Here is a 21,991-nt window from a genome sequence, read left to right on the forward strand (position 1 = left end):
CCATCAGCGGCAATCCTTCTGCCCAAAAATTCAACCTCAGGCGCGAGAAACAGACACTTGGATTTCTTAATTCTTAGGCCTACCCGATCCAATCGACTTAGTATTTCCTCAAGATTGTGGAGATGAGAGTCGGTGTCCCTGCCCGTGATGAGTATATCATCTTGAAACACAACCGTCCCCGGGATGGACTTGAGCAGACTTTCCATGTTGCGCTGGAATATAGCAGCTGCCGACTTGATGCCGAATGGGCATCGATTGTACACAAAAAGGCCTCGATGTGTGTTGATGGTGGTGAGTAGCTTAGACTCTTCGGTCAGTTCTTGCGTAATATACGCAGATGTGAGGTCAAGTTTAGAGAAAAGTTTTCCTTCAGCCAACGTGGCAAATAGGTCCACCGCTCTGGGCAGTGGGTATTGGTCCTGTAGGGAGACTCTGTTTATGGTAGACTTGTAATCCCCACAGATTCGCACAGATCCATCAGGCTTCATGACTGGGACGATGGGACTTGCCCAGTCGCTGAATTCCACGGGAGAAATTATGCCTTCCCGCAGAAGCCGATCCAGTTCGTTTTCAATCTTTTCCCTCATCACATAAGGCACAGCTCTAGCCTTGTGATGGTCTGGCATTCTGTGTGATGTAGATTCTAACTTTAGCCCCTTTGAAGGTGCCCACACCTGGCTGAAAGAGATGTTCAAAACGACTTACAACTGTTCAGCAGGAGGTCCGTTCCTTTGACGACATGGCGTGAACATCATCCGATTTCCAATTAAGTTCTGCTAGCCAGCTTCTCCCAACAGGGCTGGGAGATCCCCGGGGACAATCCACAGGGAAGGTCGGTGCACCATCCCTTTGTGTGTGACTGAGAGCATGATGCTGCCAAGGGACGATTTCTTTAGTATAGGTCCTTAGTTTGGTGTCGATCTTCGTGAGTTTTGGTCTGTTGCTTTTGTGCAGCCACAGCTGTTCAAATTGTTGAACGCTCATGAGGGATTGACTGGCCCCCGTGTCCAGTTCCACGTTGACGGGTATCCCGTTGAGTAGAACCCTCATCATAATTGGAGGCATCTTGGTGTAAGAACAGTGGACATTGATCGTGTTAACCCGCTGTACCTCGGCGTCCCGTGCACTGTTCCAACCGTCTTCTGGTCCGCTTTCCGACCCTTCCGATTCGTATACCAGCCGAGCTGTGTTTTTTCTGCACATGCGAGCCAGATGCCCTGTATAGTTTCAGTTTCTGCAAACGGCATGTTGAAATCGACACACCCTAATTGAGTGCCTTCCCCCACATCTCCAACACGGACCGTTTCCATTGTTTCCGAAGAATGAGCTGCGTCTAGCTGATCTCCCTTGAGCTTCTCTCAATCTGTTGTTGATTGCTCACATTGTGGGTTGATGAGGTGTGATCGGCCGTTCATGTGGCCCTTGATTTTGATGGCTTCTGGCGCCACTGTCTGATGTTGAAGGCCTGCTCTCCTGCCTTTGTCTGTGTGTGGGGGTAGCGGTTTGTTTCACAATGTGAACCCCTTGTTCCGATGCCTCGTTGGTTGTCGTACCCGAAGTATAGATCAGCCTCGTTTCTTCTTCACCTGCCAAGAACGTCTGTGCGACCAGTGCTGCTGCCTCTAGAGTCAAGTTCTTAGTCTCTATAAGCTTTCGGAATACGCCTGCGTGGCCTATTCCTTCAATAAAAAAGTCTCTCAGTACTTCTCTCCTTAGTTCATCAGGGAACTCACATGAACTAGCCAGCCTCCGAAGTTCCGCCAAGAAGTCGGGTATGCTTTGGCCCACACAGCGTCTGCAGTTGTAGAACCTGTGTCTGGCCATGTGTAGGCTGCTCGCTGGCTTCAGGTGGTCTCTCACCAGTGTGCTCAACTCCTCAAACTTGCTTGCTGGTTTCTCGGGTGCCAGCACGTCTTTCATTAAAGCATATGTTTTCGAACCACAGCTGGTCAAGAGATGGGCTCTTCTCGTGTCTGCCTTATCGTCGCCCAGGCAGTCTTTGGTCACAAAGCTTTGCTGGAGCCTTTCTATAAAGTCATCCCAATTGTCTCCAGCATTGTATTTCTCATCTGAGCTGTTGGTCGCTATTCTGTGGATTCTGTGATCCCGTAACTCGTCGCCACTGTTAAGTCCTGACTCTCATGTACTGACTTACACGAGACACATGCTGAAGTCAAGGTCACTCAGGACCTGCACCTTTAATTCCAGCTCTCCAGTGCTGCACTTGCCTGAGACCTCCCTTTATATACCACAGTGGGACAGCTATGGAGTGTCTCCTGCAAGTGCACTCCTGGTGGTAAGGTATGCTTATTGTTACAGGTCATATCCAGTTACAGTCATGTATAGCATGGTAAGATACAGTTATATACAGTAATGTGAGATACATGACAGTATTTGTAGCCTCCACGGTCCCACTTCCACCGAAGGTGTAAAATGCTTTGACTGCCACATAACAGGACGTTTCAGGATGGCTCAGGGATTGAGGGAGAGCACGCATAGGTTTATGGACACGGCACTAGAGGTCCTGGTGGAGGAGGTCCAGAGGAGGCGGGATGTCCTGTAACTGCAAGGGAGGAGGGAGCCAAATCGCCCTCCTGTCACTCTCTCCTCCAGCACTAGTACTACTCTGCCTGGGCTCATGTGCTGTAAATATTCCTCCTCCAGATCAAGGGGGGACTCCTAGCAAGATTCCCATGACCAAGCACTCCCTTTCTCTTGGTGACTCCTATAAGGTGTCCAAGAAGGTACAGTAGCTGAGCATTCACTCTCTTTAGATGAAGTCCTCAGAGAATTTCCGGAATAAATGTTGATAGAACATTGGTGAAGTCTTGACAAAGTGTTCCAGAAAGTATCCCGATGTATCTCAAAAGTCTTCTTCAAACTTCCACCAGCAATTAAACAGTGAAAGCTGAGCATAGCTTTAAGTGGTGCTCAAAATCCTTAGCTGAGAACTTATTTACTCCTGTTCAGCTGTCGCTGTTGGAAGAGGTCATTAACTGAAGCACTCATCACCAAAATTCCGTGCATCCTCTTTAATGAACGCTGCAGGCAATTTAATTGTCAATCAGAGCCTTAACGATCCTCTGGGCGGCCGTTACTAGTGCACTTCTACTCCTTTACCAAGGTGGAGTCTTGGGCTAAACTAGCGTTTCTGCTGACAACCCCACCTTGGTCACTTCGGAGGCTCTTTAGCGCCTGAAGTATCCGGGGAAAAACGCCCCGCAAACAATTTTACCTTTTGTTGCTGTGAATCTAATCTCATTGTTCATTACATTGTAACAAATGGTATTACATGCTGCCAGTGTTACCCATATATGCTAATGAATAGGAATAAAATGAGGGTTTCTGATTAATCAGTAGATTCTGTGTATTTTAAAACAAGAAAGCATCTTTGAAAAAACAGATTTGCGTCAGATCACTCAAAACTACATGATAGCACCATTACTACCAGGTGTAATAAGGGAGCACTCTTTTCATCACCACTGTTCAATCTCTGAAGAGCCTGCTAATTAAAATACGCAGAACAGCTAAAGAACCAGAGAGCTTTTTGTCCATTTTAATTTTCCATTCCCCAATTGCAGTGCATTATAATTTGAAATTGAATTTTCAGTGTCGTCATGGCAACTGCTCCCTTTTTGTCCTCCATGGAAGAAGGATCTGAATAGCATCTCTCAGCAATGTTTACCTTAATCTCTTATTTTACGAAGAACACATAATCTCCTATTGTCAAGATTTTAAAAATAAACCAGACACTTAACTAAGATTAAAATGGCCGTAAAATGGACTTGCTCCTAAATATGCAGTTATTTTCCAACCAGAGAATATTCAATATCCATTGAATTGTGAGTTTGTTCTTTGGTTTAGTGATTGAAGTTGCAGAAGAAAATAATCCAAATGCAGGATCACTTATTTGCTCAATTATCTTATTTCAATCTCAGTATCATTTAGTGGAATAATTTAGTTTAGTAGAACCTGAATGGCCTTATCACTAAATATGCTTACAAACATATAATGCGATGGTACAAATTATACAACAATCTATCACTATGGCCCCAAATTTGCTGGAGTGAGGTATCTTACCTGTCCCCTGTTAGTTAGATTTGTTCCTGCACCCTTCAGCTCAAAACGTTTTTGCCTACAAAGTTGCTGGAAGTGTGAGCTGATAACAGCATGGCGAGGAAAAGTGGGACCTTGGTGAGCAATGGGACAAACAGTGTATCTCCTTAACCAATGAGATTAAAGGATTGAAGAATAAACCGAGGAAGGACTGAGAAGGGGGTTAAAATAGAGTGGATGAATTCCATGTCAAATCAGATACAGAAAGAGAAATAAAGAGAGGAAAAGAAAGATTTGATTAAGAGGCAAAGAAAAAAAGAGACTGGAAGGAAAAGTAAGAAAAGAATAATTAAAAATTTGACATGTTTAAAATCTCCATGTTGATTCACAACTTGAAGGAACGAGATTCCACACTTTTAATTGTTCACTTTCTGGAGCAGAGGGGTTGATTGACAGTCATTAACAAATATAGAACATAGAAACATATAAATCTACAGTGTAGAAGGAGGCCATTTCGGCCCATCGTGCCCGCGCCGGCTGACAAAGAGCCACATGGCCCTCGGTCAGCAGCCCTGAAGGTTACATATAAACCTATGAACAATGAACAATGGTGGAAAGGTAAAGAGCATCTGGCCCAACCCGCCCGCCCCACACAACTGCGACACCCCTTGCACCGAAACATTCTACACTCCACCCCAACCGGAGCCATGTGATCTCCTGGGAGAGGCAAAAACCAGATAAAAACCCAAGACAATTGGGGAAAATAAATCTGGGAAAATTCCTCTCTGATCCATCCAGGCGATCTAAACTAGTCCAGGAGATACCCCTGGCCGTATGCGATTCCCTGCAGTACTTACCATCGTATCTGCACCAGCCAACAGGAGGTTATCCAGTCTAATCCCACTTACCAGCTCTAGGTCCATAACCCTGCAGGTTACAGCACTTCAAGTGCCCATCCAAGCACCTTTTAAATGTGGTGAGGGTTTATGCAACCACCACCCTCCAGGCAGTGAGTTCCAGACCCCACAAACCTCTGCGCGAAGAAGCCACCCCTCAAATCCCCTCTCAACCTTCCACCAACCACCTTAAAACTATGCCCCCTCGTAATTGACCCCTCCCACCAATGGAAATAGGCCCCTGCTATCCATTATATCCAGGCTCCACAAAATTTTATACACCTCAATGAGGTCTCCTCTCAGCCTGCTTTGTTCCAATGAGAACAAACCGAGCCTATCCAATCTGTTCTCATAGTTAAGAATAAGAACATAAGAATTAGGAACAGGAGTAGGCCATCTAGCCCCTCGAGCCTGCTCCGCCATTCAATAAGATCATGGCTGATCTGGTCGTGGACTCAGCTCCACTTACCCGCCCTCTCCCCGTAACCCTTAATTCCCTTATTGCTTAAAAATCTATCTATCTTTGACTTGAAAACATTCAATGAGCCAGCCTCAACTGCTTCCTTGGGCAGAGAATTCCACAGATTCACAACCCTCTAGGAGAAGAAATTCTTTCTCAACTCGGTTTTAAATTGGCTCCTCCGTATTTTGAGGCTGTGCCCCCTAGATCTAGTCTCCCCCACCAATGGAAACAACCTCTCTGCCTCTATCTTGTCTATCCCTTTCATGATTTTAAATGTTTCTATAAGATCACCCCTCATCCTTCTGAACTCCAACGAGTAAAGACCCAGTCTACTCAATCTATCATCATAAGGTAACCCCCTCATTTCTTGAATCAGCCTAGTGAATCGTCTCTGTACCCCTTCCAAAGCTAGTATATCCTTCCTTAAGTAAGGTGACCAAAACTGCATGCAGTACTCCAGGTGCGGCCTTACCAATACCTTATTCAGTTGCAGCAACACCTCCCTGCTTTTGTACTCCATCCCTTTCGCAATGAAGGCCAACATTCCATTTGCCTTCCTGATTACCTGCTGCACCTGCAAACTAACCTTTTGGGATTCATGCACAAGGAGCCGGCGCCTCACAACTTGAGCCGCCTCGGGGAAATCCCCTCCGTGCCTTTCAGTTCCGCGCGGAGGGGTTTCCTGTACGGGCTGCTCCTGCACACCCTCAACTTTGCCATCCTCGCCGGCCGTCCGGACACGCCATGGCGTACCATCTTGCCGTCCGGAGGAGGCGGGGGTCCCCGATGGAGGGCCCTCTACGCAGGGGTCCTCCCACTATTCATCGGGGACTTGGCCTGGAGGGTGGTGCACAGAGCAGTGCCGTGCAACAAATTTTTAAGCCGGTTCACGGACTCCCAGGCCGCCTGCAATTTCTGCGGTCTGGAAGAGTCCGTGTTCGATGTTTTTATGGAATGCACAAGGTTGCAGCCCCTGTTTTATTATTTGAAGGGGCTGCTCCTGAAATTCTGGCTGCACTTCAGTCCCACTCTCCTGATCTTTGGGCACCCTGTGCGGAGGGGAGCGGGTAGGTCCGAAGGCCTCCTCGTAGGACTGCTCCTGGGCACGGCCAAGGGTGCCATCAGCCGGTCCAGGCAGCGGGCGGTCGAGGGGGTCGTTCAACCTGACTGCCTGCCTCTCTTCCGCTCTTACATCCGGTCCAGGGTGTCCTTGGAGATGGAGCACGCGGTGTCCACCGGTACGCTCGCGGCCTTCCGCGAGAGGTGGGCACCGGAGGGACTGGAGTGCATCATCACGCCCGGCAACCAAATTTTAATTTGATTTTACGTTTTAAAGTTAATTTGTTTTAATTGCCGGTGCTTTTAGTGTCCCCTTCCCTTTTATAGGGGGCACTGGGGAAAAATTGTGATTTTAGTGCCCAAAAAAAAAAAAAAAAAAAAAAAAAGAAAAAACAAAAAAAAAAACACAAAAAAGGGGGGAAAAAAAAAAAAATGGGCCTTGTAAATGTCTGGAGTGTCACCCAGGTCGGGTGGCACAGTTTAATGTTTATGTTTTCGCAGGTAGACTCTAAAAGAGTTTCATGCACAAGGAGCCGGCGCCTCACAACTTGAGCCGCCTCGGGGAAATCCCCTCCGTGCCTTTCAGTTCCGCGCGGAGGGGTTTCCTGTACGGGCTGCTCCTGCACACCCTCAACTTTGCCATCCTCGCCGGCCGTCCGGACACGCCATGGCGTACCATCTTGCCGTCCGGAGGAGGCGGGGGTCCCCGATGGAGGGCCCTCTACGCAGGGGTCCTCCCACTATTCATCGGGGACTTGGCCTGGAGGGTGGTGCACAGAGCAGTGCCGTGCAACAAATTTTTAAGCCGGTTCACGGACTCCCAGGCCGCCTGCAATTTCTGCGGTCTGGAAGAGTCCGTGTTCCATGTTTTTATGGAATGCACAAGGTTGCAGCCCCTGTTTTATTATTTGAAGGGGCTGCTCCTGAAATTCTGGCTGCACTTCAGTCCCACTCTCCTGATCTTTGGGCACCCTGTGCGGAGGGGAGCGGGTAGGTCCGAAGGCCTCCTCGTAGGACTGCTCCTGGGCACGGCCAAGGGTGCCATCAGCCGGTCCAGGCAGCGGGTGGTCGAGGGGGTCGTTCAACCTGACTGCCTGCCTCTCTTCCGCTCTTACATCCGGTCCAGGGTGTCCTTGGAGATGGAGCACGCGGTGTCCACCGGTACGCTCGCGGCCTTCCGCGAGAGGTGGGCACCGGAGGGACTGGAGTGCATCATCACGCCCGGCAACCAAATTTGAATTTGATTTTACGTTTTTAAGTTTAATTTGTTTTAATTGCCGGTGCTTTTAGTGTCCCCCTTCCCTTTTATAGGGGGCACTGGGGAAAATTGTGATTTTAGTGCCCCAAAAAAAAACCAAAAAAGAAAAACACAAAAAAAACAAAAAAAAAGGGGGGGAAAAAAAAAAGGGCCTTGTAAATGTCTGGAGTGTCACCCAGGTCGGGTGGCACCGTTTAATGTTTTATGTTTTCGCAGGTAAACTCAAAAGAGTTTCATGCACAAGGACCCCCAGGTCCCTCTGCACCACAGCATGTTGTAATTTCTCCCCATTCAAATAATATTCCCTTTTACTGTTTTTTTTCCCCAAGGTGGATGACCTCACACTTTCCGACATTGTATTCCATCTGCCAAACCTTAGCCCATTCGCTTAACCTATCCAAATCTCCTTGCAGCCTCTCTGAGTCCTCTACACAACCCGCTTTCCCACTAATCTTAGTGTCATCTGCAAATTTTGTTGCACTACACTCTGTCCCCTCTTCTAGGTCATCTGTGTATATTGTAAACAGTTGTGGTCCCAGTACTGATCCCTGTGGCACACCACTAACCACTGATTTCCAACCGGAAAAGGACCCATTTATCCCAACTCTCTGCTTTCTGTTCGCCAGCCAATTCTCTATCCATGCTAATACATTTCCTCTGACTCCGCGTACCTTTATCTTCTGCAGTAACCTTTTGTGTGGCACCTTATCGAATGCCTTAAGATTCTCCATTCCAGGCAGCATCCTAGTAAATCTCCTCTGCACTCTCTCTAGTGCAATCACGTCCTTTCTATAATACGGCGACCAGAACTGCACGCAGTACTCCAGCTGTGGCCTAACCAGAGTATTATACAATTTAAGCATAACTCCCTGCTCTTGTATTCTATGCCTCGGCCAATAAAGGCAAGTATTCCGTATGCCTTCTTAACCACCTTATCCATTTGGCCTGCTACTTTCAGGGATCTGTGGACAAGAACTCCAAGGTCCCTTTATTCATCTACACTTTTAAGTGGCCTACCTCTTAATATGTATACCCTTTCCTTAATAGCCCTCCCAAAGTGCATTACCTCACACTTCTCCGAATTAAATTCCATTTGCCACTGCTCTGCCCACCTGACCAGTAGATTGATATGCTCCTGCAGCCCATGACTTCCCTTTTCATTATCAACCACACAGCCAATTTTAGTGTCATCTGCAAACTTCTTAATCAAACTCTTTATATTGAAATCTAGATCATTGATGTACACCACAAAAAGCAAGGTACCCAGTAATGAACCCTGCAGGACCCCACTGGAAACATTCTTCCAGTCACACCTCCTTCCTACTTCTAAGCCAATTTTGGATCCAACTTGCCACTTTGCCCTGGATCCAATGAGCTTTAACCTTCGTGACCAGTCTACCATGTGGGACCTTATCAAAAGCTTTGCTAAAGTCCATATACACTACATCATACACACTACCCTCATCAACCCTCCTGGTTACCTCCTCAAAAAATTCAATCAGATTAGTCCAACACAATCTTCCCTTAACAAATCCCTGCTGACTGTCTCTAATTAATTCTTGCCTTTCCAAATGTAGATTTATCCTGTCTTTCAGGACTTTTTCCAATAATTTTCTCACCACTGAGGTTAGGCTGACAGGCCTGTAATTACTCGGCCTATCCCTTTCTCCCTTCTTAAACAAGGGTACTACATTAGCAGTCCTCCAGTCCTCCGACACCATGCCCAAATCCAAAGAGGACTGGAAAATGATGGTCAAGACCTCTGCTATTTCCTCTTTTACCTCGCTCAACAGCCTGGGATGCATTTCATCCAGACCTGGGGACTTATCTACTTTCAAAGCTGCTAAACCCCTTAATACCTCCGCTCTCACTATGTTTATTTCATCCAGAATTTCACACTCCTCCTCGATAGCAGTATCTGCATTGCCCCTTTCCTTTGTGAAAACAAACGCAAAGTATTCATTGAGAACCCTACCAACATCTTCCGCCTCCACACAAAGATTACCCTCATGGTCTCTAATAGGCCCTACCCTTTCTTTAGTTATCCTCTTGCTCTTAATATATTTATAGAACATCTTTGGGTTTTCCTTAATTTTACTAGCCAAGAATAAATATCATGTAGTTAAAATGGTAATTATGATGCTAATTACTAGATTTTGCCCCAGACTTTGCTGAAAAATAACTGTGTCTGAAGGACGTTTTTAATGTGCAAATCAACGAGCAACTTATGGCGAGGAAGTGACACCCTGTGAGTTGCAAATCGCCACAAGTTAATGGACAATTTGCACCACTCCACTATTAGCTTTGCGAGCATGGCATTTCGTACTTAAGCTCCCCATGATTTTCATGAAGTTGAAGTTCCCTGAAGTTTTGGCAGTTACTGCTGCAGAACAGGTTTCAATTAATACCGTTGAAAGGATGAAAATTCCTTTGGCTGTTTCCATAGTGTTGCATGAATTGGATGAGGTGGGAGGGGCATAGCCCACCCATTACTGCCACTCTCCGGGACTGCCTCGATGAAGGTCACAGTAAACGCAGGATGATGGCAGTAATCGCTTCAATGTTCACACATGGACGGAGAAGGCTCAGTATTAGGCCCTTCTACTTCCATTCAGACCCAAACAACTTAACCTTTTAGACCTGTCTTGTTTCACTTCCACCTCTTCAGGTGCTGCAGGAATGGGCCTGCTACAGCACCACTAGAATTTCCTGGCCTTGCAGCGGCAGTCTCCTGCATGCCGGCAGGGATCACATTGGGAGCCTGCTTTGCATCCAAAGTGACCCCCAACCCAGGAAAATGGGTGAGGGTTGAGTTGGGGTCGGAAGGATGGGTGGACATATTACCTCATCACTATCATGCAAGGAAAATTCAACCCTCGAGGTCATGACAAGACGCTTATTATTCTTTATATTATACGATCAATTGTTTATTTTGAAATATTTTCAAACAATAGGAGTCATATTGAGCATGGTAAGGATGACATAGATGACAATGACATAAATTCTTAGTTTCAACAGTTCATATGACAATTTCTAATTTTGGCTCCACCATCACACCTTTTTAAATAAATTTGATCCTGGGATGTGGGCATCGCTGGCAAGGCCAGCATTTATTGCCCTTCCCTAATTCCCCTTGAGAAGGTGGTGGTGAGCTCCTGAAAAAGGTATTGGAAAATGCACCTGGGTCTACAGATCCTGCTGGATGGGTAGTGCTGGGTTGGTCTGGTCCTTCTCTGGTGCTGCCTGCTTAATCTGTCTCCCATTACAAGTTCCTACTGTTCCTCTTTTTCCAGCATATAGATCATATTTTTCTATTCATTCATAGAATGTGTGCGTCGCTGGCAAAGCCAGCATTTATTGTCCATCCCTAATTACCCTGAGAAGGTTGTGGTGAGCAGCCTTCTTGAACCATTGCAGTCCTTGTGGTGAAGGTACTCTCACTGTGCTGTTAAGTAGGGAGTTCCAGGATTTTGACCAACTGACGATGAAGGAACAGCGATATATTTCCAAGTCAGGATGGTGTGTGACTTGGAAGTGACTGGAAGTTGTGGTGTTCCCATGTGCCTGCTGTCTTTGTAATTTTTGGTGATAGAGGTCGTGGGTTTGGGAGGCACTGTCGAAGAAGTCTTGGCGAGTTGCTGCAGTATATCTTGTAGCTGGTACATGCTGCAGACAGGTTGCGTCGGTGGTGGAGGGAGTGAATGTTTAAGGTGGTGGATGGGGTGTCAATCAAGCGGGCTGCTTTGTCCTGGATGGCGTTGAGCTTCTTGAGTGTTGTTGGAGCTGCACTCTTCCAGGCAAGTGGAAAGTATTTCATCAGACATGTGACTTGAGCCTTGTAGATGGTGTAAAGACTTTGAGGAGTCATGAGGTGAGTAACTCGTTGCAGAATACCCAGCCTTGGTAGCTGTGACCACAGCAAAGTCCTTGTGGAGAAAAAGACCTGCCTTCACACTGAGGACACCCTCCAAAGTGTTGTGTGGCACTACCACCGTGCTAAATGGGATAGATTCAGAACAGGTCTAGCTACTTGTTCTGGAGCACAGGTCTTTAGTACTACAGCCGGGATGTTGTTGGGGCCCATAGACTTTGCTGCATCCATTGTGCTCAGCCATTTCTTGATATCACATGAATTAAATTGGCTGGACTGGTTTCTGTGATGAATTATCCATTTGACACTTCTGGCTGAGGAAGGTTGCAAATGCTTCAGCCTTGTCTTTTGCACTCATGTGCTCGACTCTGCCATTATTGAGGGTGGGGATAGCCAGGGAGCCTCCCGTTAGTTGTTTAATTGTTCATTGTCATTCACGACTGGATGTGGCAGTACTGCAGAGCTTTGATCTGATCAGTTGGTTGTGGGATCTCTCAGCAAGCTGCTTCTGCTGTTTTACATGCATGTAGTCCTGTGTTGTAGTTTCACCAGGTTGGCACAGCATTTTTAGGTAGGCCTGGTGCTTCTCCTGACATGCTCTGCTACACTTCTCATTGAACCAGGGTTGGTCCCCTGACTTGATGGTAATGGTAGAGTAAGGGATATGCCAGGCCATGAGATTACAGATTGTGGTGGAATACAATTCTGCTGCTGCTGATGGCCCTCATGGATGCCCAGTTTTTAGCTAGACATGGACAGATGGATCTGTGATATGCAGATTGATGAGGACGAGATTTTTCTCTCGTGCTGGTTCTTTCACCACCTGCCGCAGGCCCAGTCTGGCAGCTATGTCTTTCAGGCCTCAGCCAGCTCGGTCAGTAGTGATGCTACCAAGCCACTCTTAATGGACAATGAAGTACCTTCTGTGCCCTTGCTACCCTCAGTACTTCTTCCAAATGGTGTTCAACATGCAGGAGTACTAATTCATCAGCTGAGGGAGGGTGATAGGTAGTATCAGCAGGATGTTTCCTTACCCATATTTGAACTGATGCCATGAGGCTTCATGGGGTCCAGAGTCAATGTTGAGGACTCCCAGGGCCACTACCTCCTGACTGTATACCACTGTGCTGCCACCTCTGGTGGTTCTGTCCTACCGATGGGACAGGGATGGTGATGGAGGAGTCTTGGACGATGACCGAAAGGTATGTTTCTGTGGGTATGACTGTGTCAGGCTGTTGCTTGATTTTGGCACAAGTCCCCAGATGTTCGTGAGGAGAACTTTGCAGGGCTGACTGGGATGGCGTGCCTTTGTCATGTCTAACTCCAGTACCTAGGTCGCTGTCCATCAGTTTAATTCTTTGCCTAGGTCAATGTCCATCCGGTTTTTCTTCTTATTTTAGTTTTTTGTAGTGGTTTGAAACTACTGAGTGGCTTGCTAGGCCATTTCAGAGGCAGTTAAGAGTCAATCACGTTGCTGTAGGTCTGGAGTCACATATAGGCCAGACCGGGTAAGGACAGCAGATTTCCTCCCCTAAGGACATTTGTGAACCAGATGGGTTTTTCCATCAATCCAGATTTATTTGATTAACCAAACTCATGTCACCAGATCAATAGTCCAGGAGGCCGAAATTGCCCCTTTTGTGCACCTTACACCCCATTATCGTCTCCCAGAGACGCTAATGGAGTGTAATGGCCTTTTCGACCAGGTGGCAGTAATGCCTTGGGCGAAATTTCCCCAGAGATTTTGGGGGATATTTGTCAGTAGCGCCGCGCCGCACTCCGCAATTACCGCAGCGGGCCGGCGCGCAACAGGCATGCGTGACGACTGTTTTGCACCCCACGCCGACCACTTTGCACCCCATGCCGACCACTTTGCGGCCCATGGGACATTGACATCCGCCTGGGGCGCCCCTTAAAGGGGAGGCCGTGTGTGCCCTGGGCCACCATTTTATTTTGTCAGCCGAGTCTTTGGTTGGCCTGACAATGGCAGCCCTCACCTCAACCGGGCAGCCGTCATGCAGTCCAGCACTCCTTTTTGGATGCCGGGCCACTGGCCCGGTCGAGCGCGTCCCTGATGGCCCAGTGGCAGCCACCAAAGAACCTGCATAGTGCACGGCAGCCATCCACTTTAACTGAAGGGGAGTGGCGTTGTAGCGCACCCCGGGAGCGCCCCTCCAATGAGGTGGAGCACCTGAGACAGTGCTCTGTCCCGTTTGAGGGGTGCAAAGCCCAATTACATGCCGGAGGCGAGACCTCCGGCCCGGGCAGTAGAAATCCCGAGCCCGGAAGGTTACCGCCCCCAGGCCTCTGGATTGCTAGTCCAGTAACATAACCACTATGCCACAGTCCCCTACTGCATCACTACTAGATTTTTTTTTTGGGTAGCGTATACACTGATAATATTTGCAATTATTAAAATGTTATTGGGTCGACTTTAACCTTTTACTGAAACTCCAGCTGACTGACCTAAGCAACTATAACTTACAATTCGTGTATATATTCATCAATAAACAGTGTTTTAATCTGGACATTATAAACTGCTTGAGCTTTGCTGCTGCGGTTTGTGATGTCAGAACCTTCAGTTCAGTTATTGACTTGTATCTCCCCACCAGCTGCCTGTATTCCTCTACACAATTCTTGCTGCAGAAGAGTAAGTGTAAAATTGCACTTTTATAGTTTCATCCTTTGTCTCCAACCTAGGATTTGTTTGCTAGCCATCTACTGCAACCAAAACTTAGAATGTGTGAAGCTCAGTTTCTGCAAAGAAATGACTGAAGATGCCATTAAAAAGTTGTGTAAAAACTGCAAACGGTAAGTTTGGGACTTTTAATTAAATGGGTTCGTTCTGAATTCATGTTGCAATAAAGTTTGTATTTAAATGTCCCATACAAGATAAGGGCAGTGCAGGGCATAAATGTCCCAATGCACTTTGCTGTAGAGTGATAGAATCCAGGCTTGCAGCCATGGTTTTTGTGGCAAGTCCCCAATATCATTTGTGCCCTGAGGAGGAGGTGCTGAGCAGAGGTCAGTAACTCCCAGTGACACACATGGAAAATCATCCCGGGCTGCTGGCATGCCTTTCCTATTTACCTGATTAGGTCACCTGCCAATTTTTTGAATGGAAAGTGGCATCTGGAGACCAAAAGGGGAGGAAAAAAAACAATACTTTAACATAAAAATTTAAGGAAATATAGTACTTTGTTTCACCTCGAATTTTGGTTTACTGCTTTTGTGGTAAATTGCTAAAATCTTCCCACTCAGAAGGAAAAACCATTCGGCCCCCTTTGTAATGGAGCTGAATGTAAAAGGAAACATTGAATTTGCCAACCTTTTGGTTTGGGGTCCAGTCTGCCACCCAGGCCTGGACACAGGAAATTGTTGCACATGCATTAAACAGAATGTTACAGACATTGCACGATGCATTTCAACTCTAAAAGTGTTTCAACTAAAAACAGGTTGTCATTCACTTGACCTCAGCTCTGCCAGTCTGTGCTTAATCACTGTAAACCTTAGTTCATACACATGTATTTTATGTTACATTAGAACTTGCTTTTTTTTTTGTTTTAGACTAAAGTTGCTTCATCTGTATGGGTGCCACTCTATCCATGATCTGAAGTCTATTCAAGATGTGAACAAGCAAGTGAAGCTGCACCATGACCGTCCACTCAGCATTTTCAAAAACCAGGGATGCTGAAAGCATTGTGATTCCTTTATCAGTTGTAATGCCTAACTTGCTGTGGTTGGTGAAATTCCCACTGCATCTTTTGCTATCAGGCAATTTATATTTTTTTAATTGTTTACATGCGGTAAAAGATTATCTGCTGCTACTGGGAGAAAGTACTTTCAAAATATAAAGAAAAATAATTAGTTCACACTGACAAATAGAAAATAGTTTTCAATAAAATCAAGTAACTTATCCTTTTTTTTAGACAAGAAGGGCTGCTGATTCACTATCACCCATTTTACATTATTCTATTGAATTTAAAATTCTTCTTGTCATCTTACAATCGTTTCAACCCACCTGCAATCTTCTCCATCCTTGCATCCCTTCGTTCCCATACTCTTTAGTCTTCCGACTCTGGCCTTTGGTACATCACCCTTCCTTTGCCCTGCCATTGGTGGAAGAACCTTCAGCCACCTTTGCTGTACTGTCTGGAATTCCCTCCCTAAACCCTTCCACCTCTCCACTTCTCTCTCCAGTTTTAAAACGTTCTCAAACCCCATTTTTTTGATGAGGATTTCAGTTATTTATCCTAACTCTTTTATCTATTATTTTGCTCACCACATCTATAAAGCAGATTGTGTTATTTTCTATGTTAAAGGTGCTATAAGTTGTTATTACTCAAGATGGATACAGTCCCTACCGCTTACAACTTCCACACTTATCACTGGCAGCCGTCTATATCAGGCAAATAACGCTAATATTTTTCAGTTTTATAATATATTAAGTGTGCCAGCTATTTTAGGCCATTCATACATGTTTTTACTCCAAAGTTAAAAAAAAATTAACACACAACAAAATATTCAATCAGTAAGTATAATTTGATGAAAGAGAGCTTATTTACCTCGTCAGAAATGATTATAAAGGACATAGTATGACTTTTACTTCGTTTACAGAATAGATCACGCAATAATAATACTGGCCCTTCAACAGATATGATTAATACTGCATGCTTTACATTTGGGTATAGCTTCTTTCTAAACCATTATACGACACAGCCACTTAATAACAGCTCGTTACCTAAAATATTGACATATACCAATATAAGCCAAGTAACAGTATCCTGCGTATCGTGTTAATCCCCTGTACTTACTGATTTGCTGTTTTTCTTTGTCACAGCAAAGAAGTCCTATGTCAGTGACACTCAAACGCAAGTAGTGCATTCAGCCACTTAGCTTGGCTGGTAATTTAAACTTCATGAGCAGTGGGGCCTATATAAACTTTCCGCTGACTAGCTTGCACTGATGGATTCCTACTAATGAATATGCATGGTTCATTAGGAATAAAAGAGATGACATTTGAGCATCAATAAAAGCATTGTAATCATCGACATAGGCAGAGTGATCTCCTGGACTCGTTTTGATCGCCTAAATGGTTAGGAGAAGAATTTCCCAGATTTTTTCCCCTCAAAATTGACCTGGGTTTTTTAGCTAGTTTTTTTCCCTCTCCCAGCTGATCACATGGTATCAGGTGGGATGGAGTGTATATGTTGTGATACACAAGGTATTGCAATTATGTGGGACAGGCTCGATGGACCAGATGGTCTTTACCTATCTGTCATTTTTCGTATTCGTATGTTTCTGAGTTAGTTCTTCTCGTTTTGGAAAGCATTTGCGGTGAATGTTCCAGCACATAAATCAGAACAAATGAGAAGCAACAATTGCACTATTTGCTTTCAAAGAAGCTGGGAACAGAAATTATAAGCTACACTAATTAGGTGCGGATATGTTTCATTCTGTTTCATTTTAACAACTTATTATGGTTTTAGGCGAAATCACATTAATACCAATGTGCCTGCTATAAGCGGTGGGGAATGTTCTTGAGAAAAATAAATCAAAGGGTATGGACAAGTTAGATCTCAGCCTGTTTTACACTCCACCCGATTGAGTTGTTTCAAAATCAGTTCCACAGCCACTCTTTTCAACTGGTGTGAATCTGTAGGATGAAATAAAAAGTAATCTGAAGAGATTGCATAATATTTGAAAGATGAAAATATTTTTAAGGTATTTTCTACTATCCTTCTTGTGCTTGTGGCTGCCTGAGTGGACGGCCTGCTTTTGACAGTACTACAGGCCCCAAGAAATGTGCAGAAGTGACAATTTTCTCCATCTTGTCCTCGGGAGACTGTATTTCATATCTTCATGCTTTCGCTGCTGAGTCGTTCAGCATGTGGAGGATGACAGATTGAAAGCTATGGCCTATCACTCCATGGCATAGGCGCTCCCACACACTGCATCACCATGCCAACCCTGGAGAGATTCTACATTTACTCTATTTGAAAGGAATTGTGCTAGCCATAGATTTGTAGACCAGTATTTAAACTCTTTATATTATGTTATGACAGAGCTGAGTGGCAGATTTTTTTATCCCACTGAATAAACACAATCAAAATGAATTGGACCTATTTGTGTGTTCCTAAGTTTTCTATGTTCACAAATAAAAACAGAAAGTGCTGGAAATGCACAACATTCAATCAGATCAATCAGCATCTGGAAGAGAAAGATAGGTTATAATAACCCTTCATCAGAAAGGTTAGCCTTGTATTCTGCAAGTGGCACAGATGAATAGGTGATATAAATGAAGCTTTGGGATTTATGGGGATGAAATTCATCTTCATCTGTAGCACAAAACGGTGACAGCAATCGCAGTCTGTTTTACACCCCACCCGATTGACTTCAATGAAAAAGAAAAACAGGCGGGGTATAAAATGAGCTTCCTCCCTGCAACAAGAGAACCAAGATTGTGAACTCACTGGGGACTCAAAGTGACAACCAACATCCTATCACTCCACAGAGCTACATGTTAGTTCACTGGTATGGTACCATAAACTGCCTGAATCTGCTCTATAGGCAGTTTAGTGCTTTTCAAGAATCTGTATTAAAAGTTAAGAATTCAGTTAGGTACTTAAAGCTAATCGAGTTGCATTCCTGTTGATGATACTATGTGGTCATGACAACAATATTGTTCAAAAGCTATAAGTTCGCAGGGGTAATCTTGACTTTGTGCAATAGTGTAAAATGGGTGATTGCAAATTGGCAGCCTGTTTAATATCTCTCCCAATTTTGACTTCTATTGAAGTCAATGGAAATGAAAATCGGGAGAGATGTAAAACAGGCTGCCAATTTACACTATTGCACAAAGTCAAAATTACGCCCAAACAGTTTATAAGGTTATCTGAGTGCTATTTATTGCGCAGAAATAAAAGAATAACATATGTGGGGAAATACTTCGAGGCATGCATTCTTGGGGCAGTAACTTGATATAGGACTTCATGTAAAGTAGTCTCACTTTATTAAGATTATGTCCCTTTGTCTTGGATTCTCCCACCAGAGGAAATAGTTTCTTTGGGCCCAAGTTTCCACACGATAAAAAACGGGCGCCCCTCCGAGCTGGGCGCCTGTTTTTCTCGCCTAAAACGGCGCCTAAAAAAAAAAATCGCAATTCTGGAGCGTTCTGCAGCTCCTTGTCTGCCTGGCGCGGCGCCCAGGGGGGGCGGAGCCTACACTCGTGCCGATTTTGTAAGTGGGAGGGGGCGGGTACTATTTAAATTAGTTTTTTTTCTGCCGGCAACGCTGCGCGTGCGTGTTGGAGCGTTCGCGCACGCGCAGTGTGAAAAAAACATTGGCACTCGGCCATTTTTGTAGTTCTTTGTAGCTGTTTAATTTTTGAACATTTTTTTAATAAAAGCACATTGCCATCAGCACATCAGCACTTGCAGCCTTCTCACTGTCTCCTTCCCCACCCCCCCCCCGCGGGAAGAACGGGCGCCTCCTTCTCCCCCCCGTGGGAAGAACGGGCGCCTCCTCCCCCCCCGCGGGAAGAACGGGCGCCTCCTCCCCACCCCCCGCGGGAAGAACGGGCGCCTCCTCTCCCCCCGCAGGAAGAACGGGCGCCTCAGGCTGACTGCAGCATTCTCCGTGCCTTCACACAGATAGGAAGATGGTTTATTTAATCTTTTCTTTGCTTATGTTTATTCAGGTTGGATTTATTTGTATAATATTTGTAGAAGTATAAATAAGGATTTATTGTAGAATTTAATGACTTCCCTTCCCCCCCCCCCCCCACCTCGTTCTGGACGCCTAATTTGTAACCTGCGCCTGATTTTTTAATGTGTAGAACAGGTTTTTTCAGTTCTACAAAAATCTTCACTTGCTCCATTCTAAGTTAATTTGGAGTACGTTTTCACTGTGGAAACTTTGAAATCAGGCGTCAGTGGCCGGACACGCCCCCTTTTGAAGAAAAAATTCTGTTCCAAAATAGAACTGTTCTACCTGACTAGAACTGCAGAAAAAAAAATGTGGAGAATTGCGAATTCTAAGATAGTCCGTTCTCCACCAGTTGCTCCTAAAAATCAGGCGCAAATCATGTTGAAACTTGGGCCCTTTGTATCTACCCTATCGAACCCTTTAATATTTTAAACACCAGGGGCAGGATTTTTCGCTATGTTCTGTTTTTTTCAGTGCAATTTGCCCGAAATCAGCCAAACCTGCGCAAAAGATCAAGAAATTGCAAGAGCAATTTACGTCCAGCATAAATCGAGTTTCCGTGATCCACAAAACTGGCTACGGCCCCGATCGAATTAATCACCATGGCGACTTTGCGCGAATTGCAGGCCTTTGAGGAGGCTCTTAAAATGAAGCCTTTTTTTTAGGCGCAAGGGCACTAATAGGCACCTTTTAAATGCTTTTTAATTTTATATAATAAATTATAAATTATATAATTTATTAAGAAACTGACTAGTGTACACCAATGTAACTAGTAAATGGTTCTGAATAGTTTTTTCAGTCATTTTCAGTTATTTACAATCAGGTTACTCACAGGTAGTGGACTAGTCAATCTGATTAAAAATGCTTATTTTTTGTGAACATTTTTTTTCAGCTGTATTAATAAAACAGCACCAGGTAATCACTCTTACATATATCAAGTAATATAGTTTATAAATTGTTTAAAAAAAAATTATGTTCTAAAACGGTGCCCGATTTCACTGGTTTATGGAAAATTTTATGTTCAGCGATATGCAAATGAGTTTGAGCGGAAACGTGAGCAAATAAAACACTTCTGAAAAACAGCACGATCTTGAGCGCAATTTGCACCCGGATTACCAATTGCTGAATCACTTCGCCCTTGATTAGATCACTCCCGCAACCTTCTAAACTCAACGGATATTAGGGAATACAAACCAGGTCTCTGCAAGCTGCCTAGATTTCAGCTGGCAAGAGTTCCATTGCAGCTCGTAGGGGTGTCAGTGGAGAAATTCCTGGGAACTCCGCCAGACACACTCCCTTGTCATGGGGCGGGGTAGCACTGCCCCCTGCCAGATACACTCCCTTGTCGTGGGGTCGGGGGAGGGGGTCAGCACTGCCCACTGCTGACTGAGCCTCTTGTATGGGGTGGAATGCTGGCAGACAAATTAGAATTTTGGAGCCTTTGAGTTCTGATTGAGCAAACGATCGGTAGGTCTGCAGGCGTCCTGCAATATAGCTCTGAGTCTCTACATGTTATTGTTCTTTGATGCATGCTCCATAACTTTGTCCTGCAAAGGGGGCAACTCCTCGAACTACTGTGAGATAAATAAAGAGTGTGGCGAGTGGAGGCTTGAGACCGGAGGAGGCTGACCTGAGCGGGAGCAAAGTAGCAGCAAATCAACAGAGGTAAAATTCGAAAGACTGACGTCAGAGTAAAAAAAAAAGTGAGGTCGGCACAAGGGAAGGACCTGATTGGTGAATAGTTGGTGAGGTTTTTTTTGTCTTATGTTTATTTCTGCTACGTTCTTAGTCTATGAAATAGAGTCATGGTAGGGCAGCTCAGTCCCGTGGAATGCACATCCTGTGACATGTTGGAAGTCCTGGATGCTTCTCGTGACCTGGACGACCACGTGAGTGGGAAATGTCGTCAGCTACAGCAGCTCGAGATCCGTGTTTCGGAACTTGAACGGCAGTTGGAGTTACTGCAGTGCATCCGCGAGGCTGAGAACTTTGTGGGCAGCATGTTTCTGGAGGTGGTCACCCCACAGCTTAAGAGTGCAGGCAGAGAGGGAATGGGTGGTCGCTGGACAGAAGAGGAGGAGGACCAGGCAGGTAGTGCATGAGTTCCTGGAGTGCATCTTGCTCTCCAACCAGTGATAGGGGATTCAATAGTTAGGGGAGCAGACAGGCGTTTCTGCGGCCGCAGACATGACTCCAGAATGCTATGTTGACTTTCTGGTGCCAGGATCACGGATGTCACCAAGCGGCTACAGGGCATTCTGTGGGGGAAGGTAAACAGCTGGAGGTCGTGGTCCATATCGGGACCAACGACATAGGTAAAATGAGGGATGACGTCCTACAGGAAGAATTCAGGGAGCTAGGAAGAAAATTAAAGGTTAGGACCTCAAAGGTAGTAATCTCCGGATTACTACCAGTGCTAATGAGTATAAGAATAGAAGGATAGAGAGGACGAACATGTGGCTGGAAAGTTGGTGTAGGAGGGAGGGCTTTAAATTCTTGAGGCATTGGGACCACTTCTGGGGAAATGGGACCTATACAAACCGGACGTGTTGCACCTCAACAGTGCTGGGACTAATATCCTCATGAGGAGTTTTGCTAGTGCTGTTGGGAAGAGTTTAAACTAGCTTGGCAGGGGGATGGAAATCTGAGAACAAATTCAAACCAGAGGTAAAGCAGAAATT

General features: G+C 45.4%; 2 protein-coding genes across 4 annotated transcripts in view; both read left to right on the forward strand.

Annotated features, from left to right (window-relative positions):
• The window catches only part of LOC139265471 (uncharacterized), a 359,824-nt gene extending 342,124 nt beyond the window's left edge, over nt 1-17,700 (forward strand). For all 3 annotated transcript variants that reach the window (XM_070882494.1, XM_070882514.1, XM_070882517.1), the window contains 2 exons: nt 14,304-14,414; nt 15,171-17,700. In XM_070882494.1, coding sequence (XP_070738595.1) covers nt 14,304-14,414; nt 15,171-15,297 — 238 coding nt within the window. In that variant the 3' untranslated portion in view covers nt 15,298-17,700. The remainder of the gene's footprint in view (nt 1-14,303; nt 14,415-15,170) is intronic.
• Nucleotides 17,701-21,112: 3,412 nt separating this feature from the next.
• The window catches only part of rasef (RAS and EF-hand domain containing), a 138,153-nt gene continuing 137,274 nt past the window's right edge, over nt 21,113-21,991 (forward strand). Inside the window, exon 1 of the mRNA XM_070882530.1 lies at nt 21,113-21,199. Within this exon, the coding sequence (XP_070738631.1) occupies nt 21,174-21,199 (26 nt within the window). The 5' untranslated portion in view covers nt 21,113-21,173. The remainder of the gene's footprint in view (nt 21,200-21,991) is intronic.

Source organism: Pristiophorus japonicus, chromosome 1 (assembly GCF_044704955.1).
Source record: "Pristiophorus japonicus isolate sPriJap1 chromosome 1, sPriJap1.hap1, whole genome shotgun sequence".
Lineage (NCBI taxonomy): Eukaryota > Metazoa > Chordata > Chondrichthyes > Pristiophoridae > Pristiophorus > Pristiophorus japonicus.